We start from the raw sequence: 23,116 nt of genomic DNA on the forward strand, positions 1-23,116 counted from the left end.
CTGCCTAAGGCTTAGACAGCCCCAGACTGTTCCTGTCAGAGGCTAATCACAAGACACAAGGGTGCACATGGGTACATAATCAGTCATGCTGTGGAGCTCCGCACAGAGTAATTTGCCTTTGAGAGCTTACAAAGCTCAAGTCCAGTGAGACTTGCACACTAAGCGTACCTCTACAGTAGCTCTATAGTTCAAATGAAGAGTAAATCTCCTGATCATCTGGACTTACACTGAGCTTTGGTTTATAGCTTGACACAGTTCCAGAAAGCAAGCTGGATTCCTTTTGAATAAAACCAAACCAGAAGACGTGCTCCAGGGGTTCACTTAATGCACTCCAGCCACTAATGAATATTCAATCCATGGCTCCAGATAAGAACTGGTCTGAAGTGAAACCTCCTGCAATACGCACAGTACAGACATCAGGTCCTCAGCAGCAACTGTGCTGCTCTACAGATCCACTTGTTTTGGGGCACACCGCTAACATCTTTAGTCTGGTCTCCCGTTGTATTGCAGACATTGGTCTGGTCTCCTGTTGTATTGCAGACTGTTACATTTCACCCAGATACCTCTTACACAACCTTGAGACTTCAATGAGATCAAACCCCGTTAGCCTGCAAGACTAAAATGCATGCCATAGAAGGGTCTGATTGCCCAGTGTGCTTGCTGGGGCTGTGAACCCAGGTAAGATAAGGTAAGATAACCTAAAGGATCCAGTGGGAAATTCGTGCACCGTGCCTCCAGAGGATTCTTTGTCCATGCCTGACATACAATTCCTCTGCATAAGCAGAGATCTTAAACTGTGCTAATTTCATCTAGGATAGCTGCTAGCATGTGTTCTCCCAAACAGCCCTTCATTTTTGCAGAATTTACCAGATTAAGAGGCTTTGACTCTATGTAATGGAATAAAAATAGGGAACACATTGCACAGTCATTGATTCTTTTTGCCTTCCAGTAGCACAACTATGATGAAGCACCTTATTGTTCAAATATTTATTTCAGAAGACAGATGTAAGGAGATGGTGTTTATAGAAGTGGTTTGTCTATCCAAGCCCAGACATCACTGCTGGTGTTTTTTCCCTTTAAAATAACTTTTCCAGATGGTGGAGCAATTTAATATTTACCCTGCAGTCAAGCACTTTAAGACCCTTTCCTTTTCCGGGAGTAGAAGTCCAAGCACAAGAACCCCTCAATTGCTCCGAGCATCAAGGATCCCTTTGGTGATCAAACCTCTGCTGACAGAAACGGTCGTTCATTGCCTTTAAAACAAAGGCTGGTATAAACACTGATCCGTCAGATCACACCGGTGCTCACCTACCCAAGCATCATTTTTGACTTGATTTTCCTCCCATGACATTTTTTTTTAGTGTCCTGCCGCTTATTTTATTTTCTCCTGGACTAAAGGAAGAAGATTTAGTCTCGGGGCCTCCTCAGAGCCAGCACGACCAGCGCGGAGACCCAAGTCTTTCCTATCACCAAGACCAGCTGCTTCTGCTAGCCGCTGTATTTTGTGCCCCCTCAGAGATCAGGAAGCCACCACCCGTCAGAGCTGAAGGCACGAACCTTCATGATGACCTTCTGGTCCCTGGGACAGTATTACCAAGCGGTTAGTTACAACCAGGAACACTGTTGACGCCATCAGGTCCACCACTAAGGAAGTATCCTTACAGTGCCGATACTCCACCCAACGTTTTCACCCAGGGATAATGAGGTCCCCATCTGACAGTGGCGGCAGGTATTGGAAAGCGCACCTCCCGCAACTGTGTGCACGCGCAATGAATGGAAACACGGAGGACTTGACCGTGCCTCAGAAACACACGTCAAAGGACAAACGCTCTCCGCGCCGGGGCAGCTGTATGCACAGCGTGCGCGGCAGCACGGCACACGGCGTACGGCCGGGGCCGGGGCCCCCGTTTAGCCCGGCGGCCTCTCTTGGGCGTCCGCTTAACAGCCCCGCGCCGCGCTCGGCCCCACGCCACCCCGCCCTTGACACCTGCTCCAGCGGCCGCCGCGGGCGCCCAGCCCGCAGCCCATTGGCTCCGGCGCGGTCAGCTGGTGGCGCGCCCGCCCCGGGCCGCGGCAACGGCGGCCGGGCCCTGCGCCCCGCCGCCCTCCGGTACGCCCGGCAGGCGGTCGGGCGCTGCGGCGGGGCTGCCACGGAGGCAGACGCGCGACAGCGTTTCACGATACACCGGTTAAAAACCCTAATTGCCGATGCACTGCATTTTTTGCTTGAAAATGCGGGCAACCAGGTTCTGCAAATAACTCGCTGCCCGTGCTCACACTCGTGCCCTCCCGGGGGCAGCGCGCCTGAGGGACGCGGGTCCCTCGGTCAGGGCGGCGCCGCCGCAGCCCCGGCCCCGCACCTGCCAGCTGCCGGGCACCTACCGCCGCCGGACCGGGCGGCGGGGCCGGCCTGCGCGGCGGAGGGCGATGGGAGCGGGAGGGCATGCCCCTCCGCTCCCTCGGGAACGGCACGGCCTCTTCCCGCCCGGCCCGGCTGCGGAGCGGCGGCTCGGGAACGCGCCGAGCCCGCCAGCCAGGCTGCTGCCAGCAGCGCCGGCACCGCCGCCGCCAACCACCCCTGCACCCCCGCCTGCCCCGCGCCGTTGCCACCCGCCGCCGCACAGCGCGGCCCCTCCGCTCCGCTCCGCCCCGCCCCGGCCGGGGCCGAACGCGGCGCGGGGGCGCTCGGAGTCCCGCCCGCACGGGCGCGGACACACAGGCGCGCGCACACACACACACACACGCACGCACACACACACGCACGCACACGCACGCACACACACGGAAGTGCACCCCGAGCTGGCTCGCAGCCCGCCGCCGCCGCCGAGGCCGCCCCGGCGCAGCGTGCAACATGGCGCTGGTGCCCTGCCAGGTGCTGCGCGCCGCCATCCTCCTGTCCTATTGCTCCATCCTGTGCAATTACAAGGCCATTGACATGCCCGCGCATCAGACCTATGGAGGCAGCTGGAAATTTCTGACCTTCATAGACCTGGTAAGTGCCCCCGGCGCCCGTGGCCCTGCCCCCTCCCTCAGGCTGCCCGTTGAACGGCCACGGCCCCGCGCGGGAGCGGGCCGGCCGCATCGCGGCCCCCGGAGGCGGCGGCCCTGCTCGACGGCAGCGCCATGAGGTGACCTTAAAGCGGGGACGGCGACATGTTGTGACGCCAGGGCCGGCCGTGAGAGGAGCCAGCCGGACACCGCGGCAGCGGAGCCGGGTGGTTTGAACGGAGAAAGACACGGACAAAGCCGAGGGGCTGCTGCGTGTAAGCGGCCGTGGGGAAGGTGCGCCTGACGCCCTGTCAACACAGTGCTGATGCTGTGTTTCGCCTTTTTTAATGGCTGACAGTAAACGCCAGAACTTGCTGGTCCCAGCATTTGGCTCCTGTGTGCTGTCAAAATAGAAAACATGTCTTGCTCCCTTTGGCCCGTCTGAGGAATCCATCCCCGGCAGGTGCAAGTTTGTGAGAGTGACACGAAAAATGTTGGGGAACACAACTTGCCGGATCCAGCTAGTTTTGGTTGCAATTCAATAAATGAGCCTACGAAACAAGATGTTTCATTTCACTTTTCTTTATAAGGGTCCAGATCTGGAACGGTCACGAGCATGCTGGCCTGCTGGAAGACACCAGGTGCTGGCCAGGGGCTATTTTTGCCCTGAGCTTCCTAGCCCTGGTGCCTCCACAACAGTGTTCCCCTAGCGCAGGTGGGAGGAGAGGGGGTGGGAGGAAGAGAGGAGATGGGAGGAGAAACTTGGCTTCTGGTTCAGAAATACGATAGCCAACTTACATCTAGTACCTAGATCAAAATAGTTTTTTTTCTTTGAAATCCACAGTGTAAATAAGCGAGAAATTTTGCAGTTCCTACTGAGAAAAGTCCCAAAATGCAAGTATTTCAGTGCTTACCAGTGATAAAACCTCTCTCAGAACCTCACTGTAGATTCACAAGTATTGCTACTATTGCCTATGCACTTCATATCCAGTCAGCAGGTTGAGTTTGGAGACGAAACTCAAAACACTATTAACCTGGCACGTCAAGTGTGCAAATTTCTGTATCAGGATTAAGCTAAGGTTCACTGAGGTCCATATTTTATTTGGAGAGAAGAAGCACCTGCCATATTTTGCATTTAGCTGGGATAATTTTTGTGTTGGGTGCCAAAAAATTTGCTGGATCTCTGAGGATCCACAGCCATAACTAGTGCTTTTACTGCAATTGTAAAAGGGCATCTTAAGGCCTGATGTTTTTCTGGAAGGCAAACAAGAATCTAATTTTTTTTTTCCTTTTGGGCTGCTGAACAGTACTGTCAGTAATATTAATTGATAGAAGTTAGCATCAAGTCCCAGTAAGTTAGGGGGGAGCTGTTGACCTTAGTGCCAGTTGAATTGGAAGTGAACCAACTAAAGCTAAAAGCCGATGATCTTGCCTTTGAGTCTCCTTCACTTTTTTCTCTGTTCTCCTAGCCCTGACAGTTGCTTGTGGATTAAGTGAACTAAGGCTGTCATACAGTGAAAATAACATTTGACAGTACATGATATTCATCATTTCCCAAAAATTACAGCCTGCTGTCTGTGGCAAGTTCTTGTAGACTTTCCCATCAAAGCATGCACATGGTCCAGGCTACTTCTGTCATGGCCCAAAAGGTCAAGGTAAATATGTAGTGCTTTCTAAAATGTCTAGAACAGTTATCAACTGCAGCTAGTCATTTCTGTCCTTTAGCTAATAGTTGTCATGTGTTTCTCATAGTCAAGTCCGATAGTTGAGAAAAGGTTAGCAATTCCTTACAGTCTTCAGTGCTTCCAAATAACACACAATTCAACGACTTGAATGCCTTTCTCAGTGACTAGCCAGCACATAGACCTCTCCACTTGTTGACAATATTTACTTACGGCCAAATGGCCCTGGTAGCATCTTATCTAAGCAAATCTATCTTTCTGTCTCCTGGGACAACTGGGAGACTTGAAGAAATAAAAACTGTTAGATTCCTGAGGAGGATACCAGGAGGCGTGGTTGGAGGATGTTAGGCACATTTCCAAAATACTGTATGTTGACTAAGTCTTGAAAAGCTCTTCCGTAAGTTTCAGTTTCCTCAACCATGTGCAGTGTTCCTGTGTCAGTCACATTCAAAGGCTGTCTAGACAAAATATCATCAATGCCAGAGTCTTGGCAGACGTGTGTGCTTGCTACAGATTGTACCTCCACAAGCAGAGATTTCATCTTTGACATCACAGAAGCACGTAGAAGTTCTTTCTGTTTCCAAAAACTGCTACCAGTTTTTGAGAAAAGTGAGTTTATGACTTGAATCTGAAAAGTAATTTGGATTTTTTTTTTCATATGTCCATTTGTAAAGGGACATTCCTTTCCAGTCTCAGCATCAGTAAACGTCTTGGAGATTTAGGTAGCTGGCTTTGCAGAGATGCTGTATGAAATGATTTACAGTTATCTGCAGGTAATACAATTTTGAATCGAATTATGAAAAACTACTAGTTTGGACTCTAAAACACAAGACAGTGAAGTATTCTAAATGTATGCATTAATCTGAACAGTAGACTTACAGCTCTCACACTGTTTACAGAAGTTGAGCATTATGAGGAAGTTGTTTAATACAAAGCTAAAGACTGTAATGTCCCTGTCCATCCGTAATATTTTGGATGTTCATACCTAAGTAAGATTCTCTTGGATGCCAATATTCATGCTTAATCTCTCCTGTCCTTGAATTAAGAAAGAAAATAAGCGCAACTGATGACTTCCTTTAACTGCTATCGTTCTGATGACTGACTCAGTTTTTTTGCGGTTGTGACTGTGGTGGCAACTTTCCCTAAAACACCCATGTCAATGGAATATTTTTCTGGTTTATGAAGCAATGTACTGGCAGTATGTTTTGCCATTACACTAGTGATGCTCCTCACTGTTGCTACTAACAATCATTTCTCCATTTCAGACTTTCTCCCTGATATGTAGAGGTGGTAGATACTTATGCTGCTTATTCAGAAGATGGTAAAGATATCTGCATAGTACCTGTGGATTCCAAAACACATCAGAAAAGAGAGCAGTATCCTTTTTGTCATTTATAGAGTGGGAAACTGAGGTACGAAGAGGTAAAGAGTTGCTGCCAAGATCAGTCAGTGAGCCCAGCAGGTCAAATTATTGAACTGAACGTTGAGCCTAGTTCAAAACTGCAACATGTTGCTTTCATTTAGCCTCAAACCAAGCCCCAAAATTAGTTCCTGTGAAAACGGCAAAGAACCGGATTCAGATGGGATATTTCAAGAGATGTGCCTAAAATTTCTTGTGTAGCTGCCTTTGTTAGATTCACCATTTTGTGCTTTAGTAGTGGACTGCTGCACTGTCCTGCACCACAACCCATAAATCCATTGTTGAGCCTCATAGTTGAAAGTTAGTGAGAATGATGCTGGTACAAAATGATTCTTTGCAACAAGTTTGTCAGCTATGTAAGTCTGTCAGAAATTTTCCCTACTTGTACCGCTGTTTGTTCAATTCTATAAGTTCTTGAAGTAGCTGAATTAAGGATAATAGTACTTGAATTAAAGATAACTGGGTCATCCACCATGCACTGCAACCACACACCTGCCTTTATAAATACACATTTGTTGAGGGATCCGTTGCACCAACTTGTCTAAAATGGCAGGATCCTTGCTGTTGCAGGAGTTAAGTTTTGTTCTTCAGTTTCTCTTGGCTCTCTTACTGTTGTTATGAGAGGAGGCAAAAATAAATAGAATTTGTATTCTGGAATAAAGTGGAGCCTGTGGGTGCCAAAAGAAGACCAGTTCTACTTTTTGAGTTTGGGTGTGTGTGATAATTAGCAGAAAAGTAGCTTAGAGTTAAAATAAGTATCTCCTTAGTAAGGGGTGCGCTGGTCTAAATAGCTTCTAATTTTCATTCTGCAGTTTCTGTGAAAACCTTATTCCTCAAAGAAGCTAGAGTAAACCAAGATACTATTGCACGTATATATGCATGCATTAACAAAATACTGTTTTGGGGGTTTTTTTTAAGTCTTAAGGTCTCTCTGATAGGCTGAACAGGGTAGTTACAGAGACAAAAAGCAAGGCTAGATTTTTGGAAGCAGTCTCAAGTGTTATGTTTTATGATTATGATTAATGGTCCTATTTTGAATAAGAGAATGTTAATGTGGTTATTCCTACGACTTGATTCAGGGCAGCCAAAGCTAGAGAGGAATTGATTTTGCTCATATATAAATCTGCCTGGCCTTGTACTTCTATTATTCTTTTGAAAGAAACAGCAGGATGTTTGTGGATGAACTTTTATACGTTGTCTGGCAGATTGAGTTCTACAAAAACCAGGTATAAGCTCTGTTCCCAGCACATTTTTTGCCAGTACATGTTGTATTTGTTTTGCAGAAAATGCCTTTGGGTTTAGTTTGGTTAAGTTTAAATAAGTCATCAGAACTTAGTTTGTTTCTTGCCTTTGAAAAATTTCAGAGTGGCATGTTAACAATAAGACTAGAAACTAGAGTTGGGAGATTTGTCATTTACTTATTTATTGTATATAATTAGTTATTAGATTATATGAGATACAGTTACTAGACAACAAAAAGATAGCAGCTTAACAAACCATGGCTAAAAATTATAGGTGATTTGTGCCCAATTTGGATTTAGTCACGCTGATAGGAAATAAGATGACCAGAAAATGTCAGAGGCCAGAAGATTCAGAATTAAGGAATAATAAACTGTGCCATTGGTGCGGTATCTGAAGTTGAGCAAGTTTCATTGCTAACTGTATGGGTTAAACTTACCACAGTAGAGAGGACAAAAGTGAAAACACCTTCCACACTCTATGGAATATAACTATGACTCTCATCCAGGATTTCCTTTAGTAAAATGAATTTCACCTTCTGATTTCCTCTTTCATCATCTGTAAAGTTACCCTGATACTCGAGTGTTTTATGGCTTTTGGGTGAAAAGATTACAGAAGCGTGAAATACTATTATGTATTATTCCCAGAGGTAATTCATCACCATGTCTAAATATCTCCGTGTTCTTACTATACAGAGAATACAGTCAACAGTGTGTTTATCGGTTTACAGAGAAAGAAAGTAAGGGATTGCTTTTTGAGGCATAACAAGGTGAGGTTTCTTAATGGTGCTTAATACATTTGAGAGAAAAGGCAACGATATACATAAGGGAGCCTTTTAATAAGTGTGTGTTTTAGAGCTTTCTTTTTCCCTCTCAGGCTGTAAACATGTCAGAGAAACAGTTATGTATAGTGCCGTTGATGCAGTAATAAAAATGTAATAGTATCACCATTTCTTATTCATAGACCCATGTTTTCCATTTGCTTTTGGTAGCGCTGTTACAAATTGAGTGGAATTTGAGCACTACATTGAAGCGTTCCATTTTCACATTGCATTAGCATGTATTTATTTTACAATTGGACTTAAATAGGTTGAACATTTAATTTGGGAATTCTTAGGAAAGTTATGGCTGTCTTGAAATATTTGTCTTGGCAGTAGGGTTGGCACGGGAAAGGAGGAGAGTGGAAGAGAGGACAAATTGGGATCACTTACTATGATGATAGATTTAACTAATGTTAGTAATATTATTTTATAACTTGGAGTATGTAAGTGATAGGTAACAGTGCTATGTTTTAAACCAGTGTAAAGTCTGTAGAGTTTTGCCAGAACAGTTTCAAATGATGACAACTTCAAGAAGTTGGTTTAGTAGTCTTTCTGTTCCCCTTTGAAAAAAATCCTATTTATGTTGTATTACAGTTGAATGATTTTATTTACAATTTTATTATAGTGGTAAGGATAACTCAGGTAATCTCACATGCCTCCATATGGCAAAATTGTTAAATATTTTAAACAATGAGTTTAAACAAGGACAACACATCTAGTGTTCTATGTTAGTGTTCTATGCTGAAGTCAAAGTTGGGGTTCTGAGCTGTCCTAATTTGTTGTGAATGTAAGTATATAACAAAATATTTAATCGATGTATTTGACCTTATATTTGTGTTATCTTAATAAGGCCATATAAGCTTATATAAGAAATAAATTTTGGGATCGACCTTCTTAAGTTGCAGTAAAGATCTATATAACCTATCAAATAATATTCTTAACTAATATAGAAAATTGCAAACTTAGTGTTTTACATAAAAAATATTTTTAATAAAAATCAAATCCCACTTGAATCTTTTCAGTTGCATCAACCTGAGGATGTACAAAGACTTGTAGGGTAGAAGTCCGTGTGGGTAGTACAAGTCATTTTGTCCTTAGGCTGAAAAAAAACCCCAAACTTGATCACTCTATCTGAAAATGGGGAAACACTCACACGATAAAAATCTTTTATTACTGGCATGGTGGAAAATTGAAATGTGCCAGTACGCCACTGTGCAACAAAATACAAAGTTGTTTAAAACTATAAATAGAAAAAAAAGAACTTTATGAAATTACAAAACCCACACATTCCACAGAATTAAGTTTGCAGATTTGAACAAAGTAAAACCACAATAAAATGTAATAAAACAAAGTTGAAAAAATAGGCAATTCTGCAGTGTATTAAACATGGTATAATGTAGATTGATTACAAGGGATTATGCCGAGTGTGTATTTACCTGAACGGAACAATAAAAGAAAAATATCTCTGATTCCCTCCATTACATGGAGTCTTTTCTGTGCTGCAACTTTCCATATTTAATAATTGGAGTTGTCAGTGCCTGCCTATCCTAATGCAGTATTCAAAAAACATTTTTCTAATTGTACTACTTTAATATAGACTCTGATGTTGGGAGGAGCTCAGCATGGGTGGAGAATTCCTTGTCATTTGGAGTTTTAATTGCTAATGCAACTCCAGTCAGTAAATATTAAAAAGATCAACACCAGTGACAGGTTTGTATGCTTTCTGCAGAACTCGAGTGAAACAAATATTGGTGTGTAGTAAGTTCGCATTGGACATTTCTATATTTGAAACAAAAGTGATGTTATTGCTCACAGTACACACATGAAAAACATCAAATTCCTCTCAATGTAGGTTTTTTCTTTTAAGTGTCCGAATCTGAGGCCTGGTCTTCTCACCTTGTGTGTCCAGGTACATATATGGCATATGAGGTAGAAACAAAATTGACAATGCCTTGGCTTATTTTGAAGACCAAAGTGAAGCACAAACTCCTTGTTCGCTCTTTGAATGGGTGAATATGAAAAGCTTTCTTCCTTCTAATGAAAGCTTTTTCAAATTTTGCCTTATTTGCCTGCATTTATTTAAATAACTACGTTTTCCCCATACCATATTTTCCAAAGCTCTGAATTTGTTATTAGTCTTCAAAGCCTGACGGCCTTTGTTCTGTTACTCTTACCGTGTATGATGCAAGCTTTTTTCAACTCGACATAGTTAAATTTGCTACCACTGAAAAAGCTGTGTTTAACTTTAGTGGATGGAAAAGTTAACTGAAGTCTGAAGAAAAAACAAAATCAGTTGGAAGCTGAAGTAAAACTTCCAGACTTTTCAGAGAGGAAGAAACGAAAGTAAATTAAAATTTATAAACATGTTTCTCTCCCAATTAGAACTGTGATTAAGCATTTAGAGGATTTTCATCAGCGTTTTGCCAGTAACCTCAGGATATTTTACATTCTCTTGGCATATAGTTGGCGTTGCTTGTTGGGTTTTTTTGCAGTATACTGCAAAATTTAGAGATTCTGTTGGCTGGAAACAGGTTAAGCTGATGTGAACTGCTAGGAGAATATCAGAACCTGATTTTCATTTGTATGAAGGCTCCTTCTGGCAACTTGGGTAAGTCCATGCGATTTTCCCTCGAGAGTTTGAAAGCAACATTTGCATGCCTCTAGCTGCATTCCCTGAACACCTTGTCTTGCCACTGCCCTTGCAAGCATCCTGTTTACAGTAGGATTTCCAAACAAATACTTGCCAAAGGGTGCAATTATATAATAATTTCCACTTAGGTCTGTGTGCAACTGACGTAGCTCAGGTATTGTTGCTGCAGTTGTCTGTCAGGTTAGTTGTTTCAAAGTGCTTGAGGACTCTACAGTATAGCTTAAAACAAAACTAGTACCTCTGGTTTTTTACTAGCTGAATATTAGGTGTCCTGGTAAAGATAAACTGGAGTAGAACGTGCAGAAGAGCAGAATGTCAAATCCTTTGCTAATTCCTTGTTAACTTGTAAAGTAAAGCACAAGGGGTGTGGGTTTTTGCAATGATTTAGTTTAAGTGAAACAATTTAAGAGGCTGAATCTTACCTCTACAAATGCTGCTAGACACTTCAGACTGTTTGAGTTGGTTGTGCAGGGACTTAGCAGAGAATTTCAATTTTACTCTGTTAGGAATTGATTGGCTTATTTTTGGTTTTGGACAGTTCTGTCTGTATTTGTACATTTTTTTAAACCTAGTTCTTTGTGTACCTGAAGGTAAATTTACACACACACACACCCATTTGCATATATTTTATCAGGTGTCTTGAAGCCTTCTGGTCCTGGCAGCACATAAATAACAAATTGTTATTTATTATTATTGCTAGTATTATTAGAATTCAGTAGGAGTGGGAGTTGCACATGCAGAGCACGGGTGGCATATGTTTCCAAATGTACTTGATCAGATACAAAAGGAAGAAAAAGAAACTGCTGACTTTAAATGCTGCTATATAAATTGATAAAATGCATGAATGCAAAAGGGATGTTTTCTCTGTGAGATGCTTAACATGCTTGTGGCTGAAGTGGTGGAAGCATTTCGTACAGCTAACGTTCAGGCTAGCATCTCTGTGTGATCCTGAGGCACTGCCAAAGGACCCTTGACCCTAGAGAAGATGTAAGTTGTTTATGGCCAGTGCTTGCACAGGCTCAGCTCTGTAAAGGATGCAAGTAGAGAAGGTGGGAGGGGAAAGGAATATTCAATAGATGACAGCACTTTGTACCTGGGGTGTGTAGGTAAGAGAGTGCACCATGCTGATCAGCCTTGTGTTGTAACAAACTGGTATTTAGATATTTGACTGCCGGGTATGAGGATGAAGTGAGGGAAAACAAGGGGTGGAGATACAAAGTGGCTGGTGTTTCTCGGCTAAAACAGCGTGCGTTTGCTCCCTCAGACTTCCTCCCCTTCCTTGTCCTAGCCCCCATTTCTTCCTCCCACACACCTACACAATCTCCCCACACACAACCCACACACACAGTGGTGGCACGGCACCACTTCCCTGCACATAACTTGTTCGGCTTAGCACGCTTCTGCTCAGCGGAGGGTGCTTGCGAAACTTTGTCCTTAGTTAGAAGCCATATGCACTGACAGATGTAGAGGTCCCCATTTGCTGTTCACTTAAGCTTATGAACAAATTGAAACTCCATGCTGTGAAAACTTTCTTGACCTGAGTTTACTTGTTATAGCTGTGTTCCAAGAACTGCGAATTTGAGTGTGCATTAGACACAATTATCTGCATTCCTGTAGGTCTGAGGAAGTGAGTCCTAAGAATGCGTGAGTCATGAAGGAAACCTCTACTGTGTGGACCTGCTGCACAGCACTTTTAAACTGGACGTTCAGGAGGCTGAAAGGGATTTGGGGTGTTTGGAGATGGATATGCATCTTTGTGTACGTTTGACATAATAGTTACTTACTTATGCTGCACATAACTTGAAAATATCAAACGTTTCATAAAAGCTACTCTGTTCTATAATCTCTCCATACGCTGTGCACATCTAAGAGTAAATTGGCCTGCTACTACTGAAGTCAGTTTAGGTGACCAATTAATGAACCATGGGTAGAAGATTACAGTGGTTTGAGGTACCAGACACTGTTAACTTTCTGAGTGTGAAAGAACTCTAGCTAACAAGAGAGAGTAGACAGCTTTCAGGTCAGCTGTCTCATGACCTACCATGGCTAGAAAGGGATATTCCTGTACTTATTAAGAAGCTAATGATTGTTTCTAATTCTAACATATGATTATAGAAGATTAGTATTCAAATCTCCTTGACTCAATGCCAGTATAATTTCAGAAGCTAAACACCTCTGAATTTCCAGAGATTATATTCTATGCTATTAAGTCATATGGCATTTCAGGCTAAGTTTTATTTTCTTTTTCTCATGGTTTGGGGCAGAAACTACTGAAATTATCATGTCAAATTAATTCAAAGCTGTTTTGTTCCCCATTATTTAGAAGGCTGAGTTAAAATTATGAGATGTATTTTATGGGAATGTATTTTAGAAAAGGGTGGAGGGACCTCTTGTTACTTTGGGGATTTGAGCCAGTGGGATCTGAACTTCTTGATTTTAAAATTCAACCTACAACATACAACCAAAACATGAATGTCTTTGAGGGTGTGCGAGGGATGATTCTGTTCGTCCACCACTGGCTTTGTGAATGAAAGTGCTCCCACTTTGCCCTGATCCATTCATGCCCCTTATCACCCAGTCAGGCTGCTCAGTTACAGGTTGCTGTTAGCTATCACTGTATTTTCTGCCCTTTTTTCCTTATAGGAACCTGCCTGTGCAACATCTCTTTCCCCATTCCTTCTAGTCTCTTCTTACCCACCACAGTCTCCTTGATCTTTCAGCTCTGTATCCCAGTTCCAAATGCACATCCAGTCCGCTTCCAGAAGCCTGTGTTTTCCTGTCTAGTGCCGCTTTTCTTATCACCACAGTACTCCTTATACTCTTTTCCCAGCATTCACACATCCTGTCTTTTCTCCCAGTGTATTCATTGTCTTATGTTCTCTTCTGCATCCTCACCCTGTCCTTCCCAAATACCTGACCGGGAGAATACAGTGGCATTCTCTTGTCTTTTTAAAGCACCCTATGTAGACCCAAAACAATGAAGAATCAGTCATCTTCCATCAGAAAAGCTTGATTTTGGTGTGGTGATAGCCTTAGAGAAACCACTTTTCAATTGATGTTGTTACATAAGACTCTTAGCTTTGCTTTCTGTTTTTGAACAAGTTTTTAAACATCCTGGTTACAGGAGAAAACTCCCATAAGTGTTAAGCATAATGGATCAAGATCCTAATGTTTATTATGGTGTTAAAATCTTGTCACTTTTTGGTAGTCTGCCATTCAATTTTTTTATGATAAATTTTCCAATTCAGAAACAGGTCCTTGATAGAAATTGATGTTTAAGTTGAAAAATCAGAATAATATATGGAATCAGCAATCAGTATTCAGACATTTTCCATCTTTTCTTTTTTTGTAATTTATGTATTTTAAATGAGATGCTGAAATGATTTAAATTGTATTTTATATTTCCTCAGAAAACTTATCTCATAATAGTCATTGTGAGGTTTGAAATCTGCTGTATTCAGTGAGATGAACAAAAATATTTTTGTTCATCTCATTTGCTTAGCTTGTCGGCTATTACTGTGGTTAATAGAAGAAGCTTTCTTTTTTTTCATGTGAACATATGTAAGTACTTATTCCTTGTTTGTGTGGGTGGATTGGGAGTGCAAGCAGACATACCTGTTGCAATTTAGAAGTAGGGGAAGAGAGAAATCTGCATTTCCCAGTGGTAACTTTCTACTCAAACCTACATGGAAGCATATTCATTCTTGTTAGGGGTTGCCAAATATGGTAGCCTGATAGAGGCGAGCCTGCCATGGCTCCGTGCCCCCATGTCCAACCAGTAGCAGGGCTGAACACGTGCCCAGTAGGCACACACAAAAACAGAAGTGTCAAATCAGGTCACTAAAATGTAAGTCGATACAAATAAAATTCTGACTGGACTAGGTGGTTTAGATTCAAGAATGTCTTTTAAGATACGTCAGCCAAATAGTGAAGTGATGGCTGGAACAAGGAGCGCTCAACGTATGACCCACCTAGGGTCTGTAGCCTGCCTGGTTGGCCTTCCTGTGCCCAGCACAGGGGTGGGCTGTGGGCTGCGGGCACTGTTTTGATGGGAGCACTTTGGTCTCGATGCCACTTTTTGCAGGGAGTCTGGCCCTACCACAGGGTTTGATCTGTGTGGCATGTCGTTGGAACCAGTGCTTACAACTGCCTCGTGATGAAATGTCACGTAAGGTCTGTGGATCTTGCAAGGGTCTTGATCTACAGAGGTATTTTGGCATTACTTCCGGCAGCTAATGGGAAGCTATTCTCTCTGTAGTATCCACATTTGTTCTGCTTAGTTTGCACAGGAGTTGAGGTCAGACTTCCAGTTCTGGGTGATACTTAGCATCCAAACCATACTGCATGTGAGTTAGAAATATGAGAATTTTCAGCACTTTGCAAGATAAGACCCTATAGTATTGAAGTTTTTGTTTGTTTTTTTTAAAATGTCCCTTCTGGTGTGATTGTAAATTTAGAAATTACGAATTTGTTCCAGATGGGAAGAAAAAATCAATCTCGCAATTTCTTGGGGGGGGGGGGGAAGGGAAGATTCAGAAAAAGTATTTCAAATTCATGGTTTCAGTGTAGTTGAAAACTACATATGTTTTCACATATGAAAACAAAACACTTGATTGTCTTCATTAAGATACTTGACAAAATTACTTTACAAAGGAATCAGCCTTTGCAGTGAGAAATTGTTATTCCGAAATATTTTGCCAGCTGTATTAATTGAAAACTTTTTTAATTTTCCTTTAGCAAGGGCAAGACCAATGTCATGAGAGGAACATAATACTGAAAGCTGCAACTTATTCATAAATGTTACCCTTATTTGATAGCAATTGTACCTGTGCTGTGTGAGATAGTGAAAGCAAACGAATTTGAAATATAAAAAGTGAAAGTCAGGAGGGGATGTGATAAGTCAAATCCAGAAAACAACTGTTTAATCTCTTTTTTTTTAATTAGATACATCCTGATTGCAGGGATTAATAAGTATTTTGAAGAAATAACCAAATAATAATAATATGGTACAAACAAAGTACACTTTTGGCCAGTCTTTCCCTCTTAGACCTGGTATTTTGCCTGTCTTGGGTCTTGTGCTCAGTGAATGTGACTAAACAGTGTTTGCCAGGCAAAGAAGTGCAGTGATGGAGGTGAACCTGTTTTATGAGATGCTTATTTGCATGGTGTGCCTGTACCTCTGGTGTATTTTCAGACAAGGTCTCTTTGGCTAGGTTGTGGTGCAGACAGCTGTGAGCCCTCGTTCTGAATCACTCCAGTGTCTTCTGTACCTTTCAGGGTGCTGGCCTTGGGTGTATATATCTTGTGTGAGAGAAGACGTATCCTTGATATTCAGAATTCCATAGAGTAAACTGACCTTTTTAAAGGACTCTTTTTAAGCCAGGTAAGATGGGTATTCAGCATTATGAATCAGACCTGGAACAACCCCATCTTTTACTAATATAATGTTTCCTGATTTACTGCAGGAAGCCACTGAAATGATTAAGTGTATCAGCAGCCTGCATAAAATGCCTGGGTGACCTCCAAAGCACTATGACAAATATCAAAGAAAAATTTTAAAACCTGTATGATCAGCTTAAGGAAAATTAAGGCCATATCTCAGTTTGTTGGAAATGCTGTTAAAGTAGGAAGACAGGTAGTGGCTGCAGAGTGGCAGAAGACCTAGGCCACATCTCTTTCCATATGACCTATAATGAATGAGTGCTCTGGGCAGAAAGTATCTTTCCATGGAGTTCACTTTGCAGTTTTCCTCCTTGGTGGTCTTCCTAAAATAAAGCATAGGTAAAGAGTATAAACAGCTGAAGAGTGCCTATTCCAAATAGTCCATCTTGTCCATTCTCTTTATGGATACTTATTTTTGTACCATCTATGATCTCCTTCGTTCTTCATCTTCCAAGAAAGAAGCAATGCACATGTTGATGGAGATCTTCTGATTTCTCTTTAGGACAAAATTAATAAATGCTGGTAGCAAGTATCTTACTAAGAGTAAAATTGCTTTGTAGTTCCATTGCACCTTTTATTGCAAGATCTCAAAGCACTTAGGAAATATTAGCTAAGCCTCACAACATCTCTCTGCAGAGAGGCATGATTTAAACCAAATGCAAGCCCAGCATGCAAGACACTAAAATTGGCTGGACATATAGGCATTAAAATCCTTAAGGAATTATCTTAGTTGTGTAATCTATATGTTAAAGCATCATTAGTCTCAGGTGATCCAGGAGGTGATTTTGTGGGACAGAGGCTGCCCATAGATTACTCCTGTTCAGCCTTTGGGGTTTTTTGCAGGGTGGGGTGGGGCTGGAGTTGAGACTGGCTATTCAAGCAGCGCTGTCCAGATAATCAAACATCACCTCCAGTTTGCCCTCTGTCACCCGGTCACTCCCTTGCTGCTACTGCTATCCGCAAAGAGATGGGAAGTGTGTGGACATTGCCATCAGGTGTGAATGAAGGCATGTGCTACCCCTTGGTGGAGCAGGAGCAACCTGACTCCACACTGGCTCTTGTTTTGGCCCCACCTTCTGCTCTCCAAGATAAAAGCCCTATCCTGTCTTAGCCTTAGCCCTCCCCAGTGTTGCAACAGACACTGTCCTCAACTCGTGCCTCCCCAGCTGCTGCAGAGCAAGAGGTGGAGAGAGGCAGGGTGCTTGTTTGCATGTGGATGTAGGAAGGTGCATTTGATGCTATAGGAAGGGTGAGCTGAGTCCAGGCTGCTGATGAGGGAGAAAGGAAGAGACAGAGCTATTTAAATGATAGAACGTAGGCTGCTGCCGTGGGTGCGGAGTGGGTGGCTGCTGCAGCAGGGAGAGCATCAAGAAGGATAGCTGCAGCAGGGAGAGTTGACCTTCAGGAGAAAAAGAGGAGGCCCCAGACCGGAGATCTGGCCCCTGTGTATGCTGAGTTCAGGGTGTCCTCAAAGTCTGCAGCAGCTGTGGGGATTATTGCCATATTTCTGGACAGAAGGAGGTGTACCTGCACAGTGTAGCACATGCGGCATAAATGAGGAATCTCTGGGAAATGTTGAACCTGCTGGGTGTATACTGTGAAGTTAATCCCTGTGTGAGCAGTAGGTGTTTATCCAGAAGAACCAGGCATTCAGCAGCCTGGACAAGTACCACAAATCCTCACATGCTGCCTGGAGACAGTTTCTAGCTGGAAAGAGGGAAAAATGAATGTAGGGTAGCTCTAACCTACACAGTGAACATGTAGGTTAGCATGGGGGCTTCCACCCACATGACCTACTTGTGGAACAGCTTCTTTTCTGAAATAAACAGCGCGATACCGTCAATGCCTGTTTGAGTAGGATGTGTATTTCTGTTGGCTGGAAGAAAGGAAGGTACAGTTGTCAAGCCCAGATGGAGGCTTTGAAATATGCATGATAGTGGCAGCTGTGTGTGGGAAGAATGACTTGAAGTGTGTTGAGGAGGAGGAGGCTTGTTTACTGTGCTACTGTCTTCATGTAGCTGTGGAGCTGAATGGGGAGAGAAATGAAGAATGCATTTCGTGTCTATGGATTATTGCTTCACTGTGCTGGACAGTTTTTTCTCCAATAGTCATTATTTGTTTGAAAATTCATAAAGGATCAGTGAGTTGCAGTGAAGGAGATTGCAAAGAAGTATCATCAGTATTTGGTCAGTCTCGGATCCTTGTGGATCAAGGCCCTGTTTTCCTGAGCTGGGCCCTTCTGCCTGAAAGGTCCTTCTCGAAAGCTGGGCTGAGGCGGCTGTGTGCACGCTTTGGAGAGGAACACGTTGTTCTGGCAGCCTTCCTGACCCTGAATTTTGTGCGTGCCCTTATTTATTAGCGTATTTTGTGGTCTGTGGTTATGTAAGTGCTTAAGCCTACGTACCGTTGGCATTTGTGCGCCCTGTTTCGTTGCTGCTGTTGCTGCTGGTTGGCAGCGGTGCTCGAGGGGTGGCCCGCAGGCGCGACTCGGCTCGAGGTGCAGTCGTGTGCAGCTCACCCTCTTCCTCCCGGGGGAGACGGGGGCAGTTGTGGGCAGACCAGTGAGGCCTCACAGCCAAGCCCTGCCTACAGGCAGCCTGCCGCTTGGTTCCTGGGCGCCTGCCTTTGCGCAGGAGAGCGGCGTTAGGCTGCTACGTGCCTTCCTCTCCCTGCTTGCAAATGCAGCTTGCAGCCGCTCAGCTGGGGCAGCCCATGAGGAGGTCCAGCTTTCATAGCTGCATCACCTTCTTTCAGGAGAAAAGGCAACGACAACTGTAGCCCAAGGTATCCCAAAGGTTTTGAGATAAGTAAGAGAGAGTATGTGTATATGTACTTATGATTATATATAAAAGGAGGACATGGGATATGCAACAGAAAGTATTGTATTCATGTGGTGAAGTAGAGCATGTGTCAAGAGAATTCACAAACTCTTTTGGGTTATATTTTTTTAGATTTATGTTTACGGTTTTCAGTCATCTCATTAATTAACACTTTTCTGTGGGGAGAATAAGGGTTTATGGTTTAGTCTTTTTCTCACAAGGGTGTTTTCCAAGCATGTTTTATAGTGAGTACATTTTTCACATTCCCATCCCAGAGCATGAAATTAATCTTTTCTGAACAATTCCCTAGTATCTCTTTCAGCTATGTGGCCTAAAAAGGTCTTTGACTTAATTAAAGAAAACTGGTCTAGAAAGAAAGTCTGAAGATGTAAAGTCATCTATTTAGAAGAATATCAAAAAGGCGTGAGTGAACCCTAATAACAAACTTCTAGAGTCAGAGAGTCAGTTTTGGTGTCAGCTGTTTTACGCTGCACTGCTGCTTGGTTTGTCCTGCGCTGGACCCACCACTGGAAGACTACCTTTGCTCTTTACACTCAGATAAGGTTGTGTATCTGCTTCCACAGAACGCCAGTTAAATGTAGTAGATAGCTTCCAGATACACCTAATTTTGAGAGTAGCTGCCATTTTAATCTGTACTCATATGACAACGACTTCCAAATTTTTATCATTTCAAAATCTACACCCTAAGTGATTTATCTGATTTGAGCTTTAAGCTTACAGCAATCAGACCTACTTCCATTATAAACATCCTTCCTTCCCTCTTCATTTTCTGGCGGGTCTGTGAACAAACCATGCTTTGGACCTTTTCCATTCACTAAGTACGTCCAAGTATTTTACGAAGAACCACAGCAACAAAAGGAAGCAATATTGATACCCATGCTTAATCTGACTTTCCACACGCCTCAACTGTAACATGGGACAACAATGTAAAGAGCCAAAGTTAGTGGTCATCGGATGTTTCATATGGCCAGTTCTCAGGAAACTGAATAAATGTCTAAAAGCCAGTTTCCCTGAAGTCATAAAAGGAAGTGAATTGATCAAAGTGTAGAACCATCAAAAAGGGAAATTTACAAGTGTTTATTTCTGTGTTGGACAAACACAACATCTTTACAACACTTCAAACAGAAGATGTTGCTGCAAATGGAGTGTGAAAAAATTATCTGCTTAATTAGTAGTAAACAATCATGGCAGCAAAAGAATTTTAGGTGTTTATATTCTTGATTAATCATAGTCCAAATTTGCTTCTGACAATTTTACTTTGAAAATTATGCTAGTTTTATTGTTGTTGCTCTACTCTCTTCCAAATGAGGATTTAGCTTCGTTAGTGCTTGAACTTCTGTGCATTCTTCATCCAGTTTTAAGGCCTCTAGCTTGCACCCTGTGTTGCCATTTACATCTTAGTCATATGGATGCACATCATTATCATTTGATATTGCTAGCATCTTATCTTCATTTTGTGTGTAGATATAGATGAGATTGAAGGTTCAAGGCATAGAAAATTAGACCAAGGCTGGATGAAGGCTTTCTTCCATGAAGCAAATGCTGATAAGAAATATGTGTTTAATCTGGTAAATAGACAAACTGAAGCACGGAGAAGACTCTCTTAAATTTATAGGGCAACTTTTCCGCTTGTTTCCAGGGTCCATAACTGAAAATTATTTTTTTCCATTATAAACTTATCATATGGGCATAGCTTTATCAGCCAGAGGAAGACGCAAGTGGTGTTTATTTAGAAGTGTGTACATCTATATTTAAGTATGACCTTTCAAAGATGTCTATAAGGGAGGGAGGTATTCAAATCTTGAAGAATTTCTGCCAACTGTCTTCTATCAAGGGCAAAAGGATTATTTAGTGAGTCTCGTTCACTCAGGAGTTTTTTACTGTCTTCTTGTTCCGGAGTGTCCTGAGCTTTAACATGTCATCACAGGAGAGTTAATAACCTCTGTGGGCTTCAGTTTATCTATAAAATGTGACAATAAAATTAGCTATTGTTGCTTCACTGGATGGTGTCATGAGGTGTAATAAAATATGATATTCCAGTGCTTTGTACCTTGTGCTATGAATTCTAGTAGGTTTCCTTTTCAGTTTCTTTTGAAGTCTTAGCCGTAAATGTTAAAAGGTTGTATAGACTTTGCTGTAAGACTTAACTAGCTGTATTTTTTCTTCACAGTTTCTTCAAATAAGCCAGTAATACAATATTGTTTAACTGCACTGGAGAATATTTCTCATCTTAATATGTAGGATATGAAGCTAGCATCCACATATTTTATCAAATGTTCTGAACTTCAAGGAAAAAATAAAAAAAAACAACAGCAACCTAATTTCACCTGACAGTGTGTATAAGACTCAGTTACAGGCCTTCAGTGTGACTTATCTGAAAGTCCTTCATATAGGCTTTGCATATTCATATCATGGCACCTATGATTAGAAAAAGTGAGATTTTTCAAAAACTTTGCTGCAGTTAAAGTTAGGCAGCTGCCAGCATCAGTAGAGTAGAAAGCACAAAGAGCATTGCATACTTGTGAGATCCCACCCAGAATGTACTACAGGGCCGAACAAAGGAGGAAAAAGTAACAGGACACGTAATGAGAATAGCTGAATCTTGTTTGCGAAGTGGAGTATGTGCAGGATATGTAGGGTGGGATTTATTGTAAGGGGAGAGGTAGCAACAGTCCCTCCTACCACAGTCTCCTTGTTCTTGTTCTCTCTTCTAGCTGAATATATCTCTGCAGACCACAATAGATGTGATTATGGTACCATAAAGAGGCATTAAGATTCAGAGTTCTTCCTCTAGTTTTAGGGAGCAATGGTGAGGAATGGTAGACTCCTCTTGAGGCTAGCCAATTTTTGAAGTGTACACATCTAAGGTGTTAAACTGGAAGACTCCAATATCCCAAGACAGACTGAAGCTTTGATTTCGGCCTTTACCAGTAACAGAGAAAATAACTGTGTGACTACATCCATATCTTGCCTCTTACATTTTAATTGACAGAAGACTCCACAAAGTGAAAATAAAACATTATCATCCTAGCTTGTTAGTGTCTTTTCTACATTGCACACAGATGCCAATGACAACCTATGGAAATTCAAGTCCTTAAAATGCTCCCCCAGTTGATAAGCCCTTTAATAATATACCATTAGCCGTTGCAAAGACTGCCTGCAAAACTTTAATAAGCCTTTTCAAGAAAATACGTTACTGCTGCATTTCACACGCAACTTGCCTTACAGCTGCTTAAGTGACAATTTTTTATCAACTTGTGCATCTTGGTTAAAAGCTGAATTGGTGTTAGTTTGCTGCTGACACCAAGACTTGGAAAGATCCAGGAAAAAATACCATGATGAGGACCTCACCAAAGAATGCATAGCATCAGTTTAATGTGAACCAAAAGTTGGACACAGGGTGTGAGTAAGAATTCTTTGTATGACTGGGTAACAGTGGACTGTAAAATTACATGTAAAAGACAAAACTATTGGTTTCAAGTCTTTTGGTTTCATGGAGGTAGAAGCAGATTTTAAACAGTCACCAGAGAGGTGAGAGATCGATCTGTGATTACATTTGAAAAATCAAACAGCAGCTTTAAAAGGCAATACTGGTATGTAAGTGTGTATGTAAGAACTTCCTGACCTGCTTAGACAGCAAATGGCAATGAAATAACCAGCTACTTGTCTTCGCTCTTTCTGAGTGTCAGTAACAGATACATGCCTAAACGTGCACAAATAGCTTGTCTTTATTCTAATGGGTGAGCTGAGCCTAGCTAGTCTTTGCAGACATTGCAATCACAGAATGATCTCCAGTTTTAGATGGATGACACAATTTGGATAGGGTTTTTTTTGTTGTTTCTATATGAACATATAAAAAAATAGCAATCAGATGCTACCGAGTACATATTAGTTAGTGATAGTCTATTATACAAATTTAAGCTCAAATCTTCAGTTGGTCTGTGTCCCCTGACTCCTTTTGTTCTCCCCAGATTGAGTAACACATTTGGAGTCTTACCAGCAGGGAGACACTTGTACAAACCAAGTACTATTGCT

At 42.3% G+C, this 23,116-nt stretch overlaps 1 protein-coding gene across 3 annotated transcripts in view; it reads left to right on the forward strand.

The window, feature by feature from the left end:
• Positions 1–2,673: 2,673 nt before the first annotated feature.
• The window catches only part of AIG1 (androgen induced 1), a 128,542-nt gene continuing 108,099 nt past the window's right edge, over positions 2,674–23,116 (forward strand). For 2 of the 3 annotated variants that reach the window (XM_076333750.1, XM_076333751.1), the window contains exon 1: positions 2,674–2,992. In XM_076333750.1, the coding sequence (XP_076189865.1) occupies positions 2,852–2,992 (141 nt within the window). In that variant the 5' untranslated portion in view covers positions 2,674–2,851. Of the gene's footprint in view, positions 2,993–3,346; positions 3,549–23,116 lie in introns of those variants that run through there. The other variant, XM_076333752.1, reaches the window with a different exon arrangement.

This window comes from Aptenodytes patagonicus, chromosome 3 (genome assembly GCF_965638725.1).
Source record: "Aptenodytes patagonicus chromosome 3, bAptPat1.pri.cur, whole genome shotgun sequence".
In the NCBI taxonomy this organism is placed as follows: domain Eukaryota; kingdom Metazoa; phylum Chordata; class Aves; order Sphenisciformes; family Spheniscidae; genus Aptenodytes; species Aptenodytes patagonicus.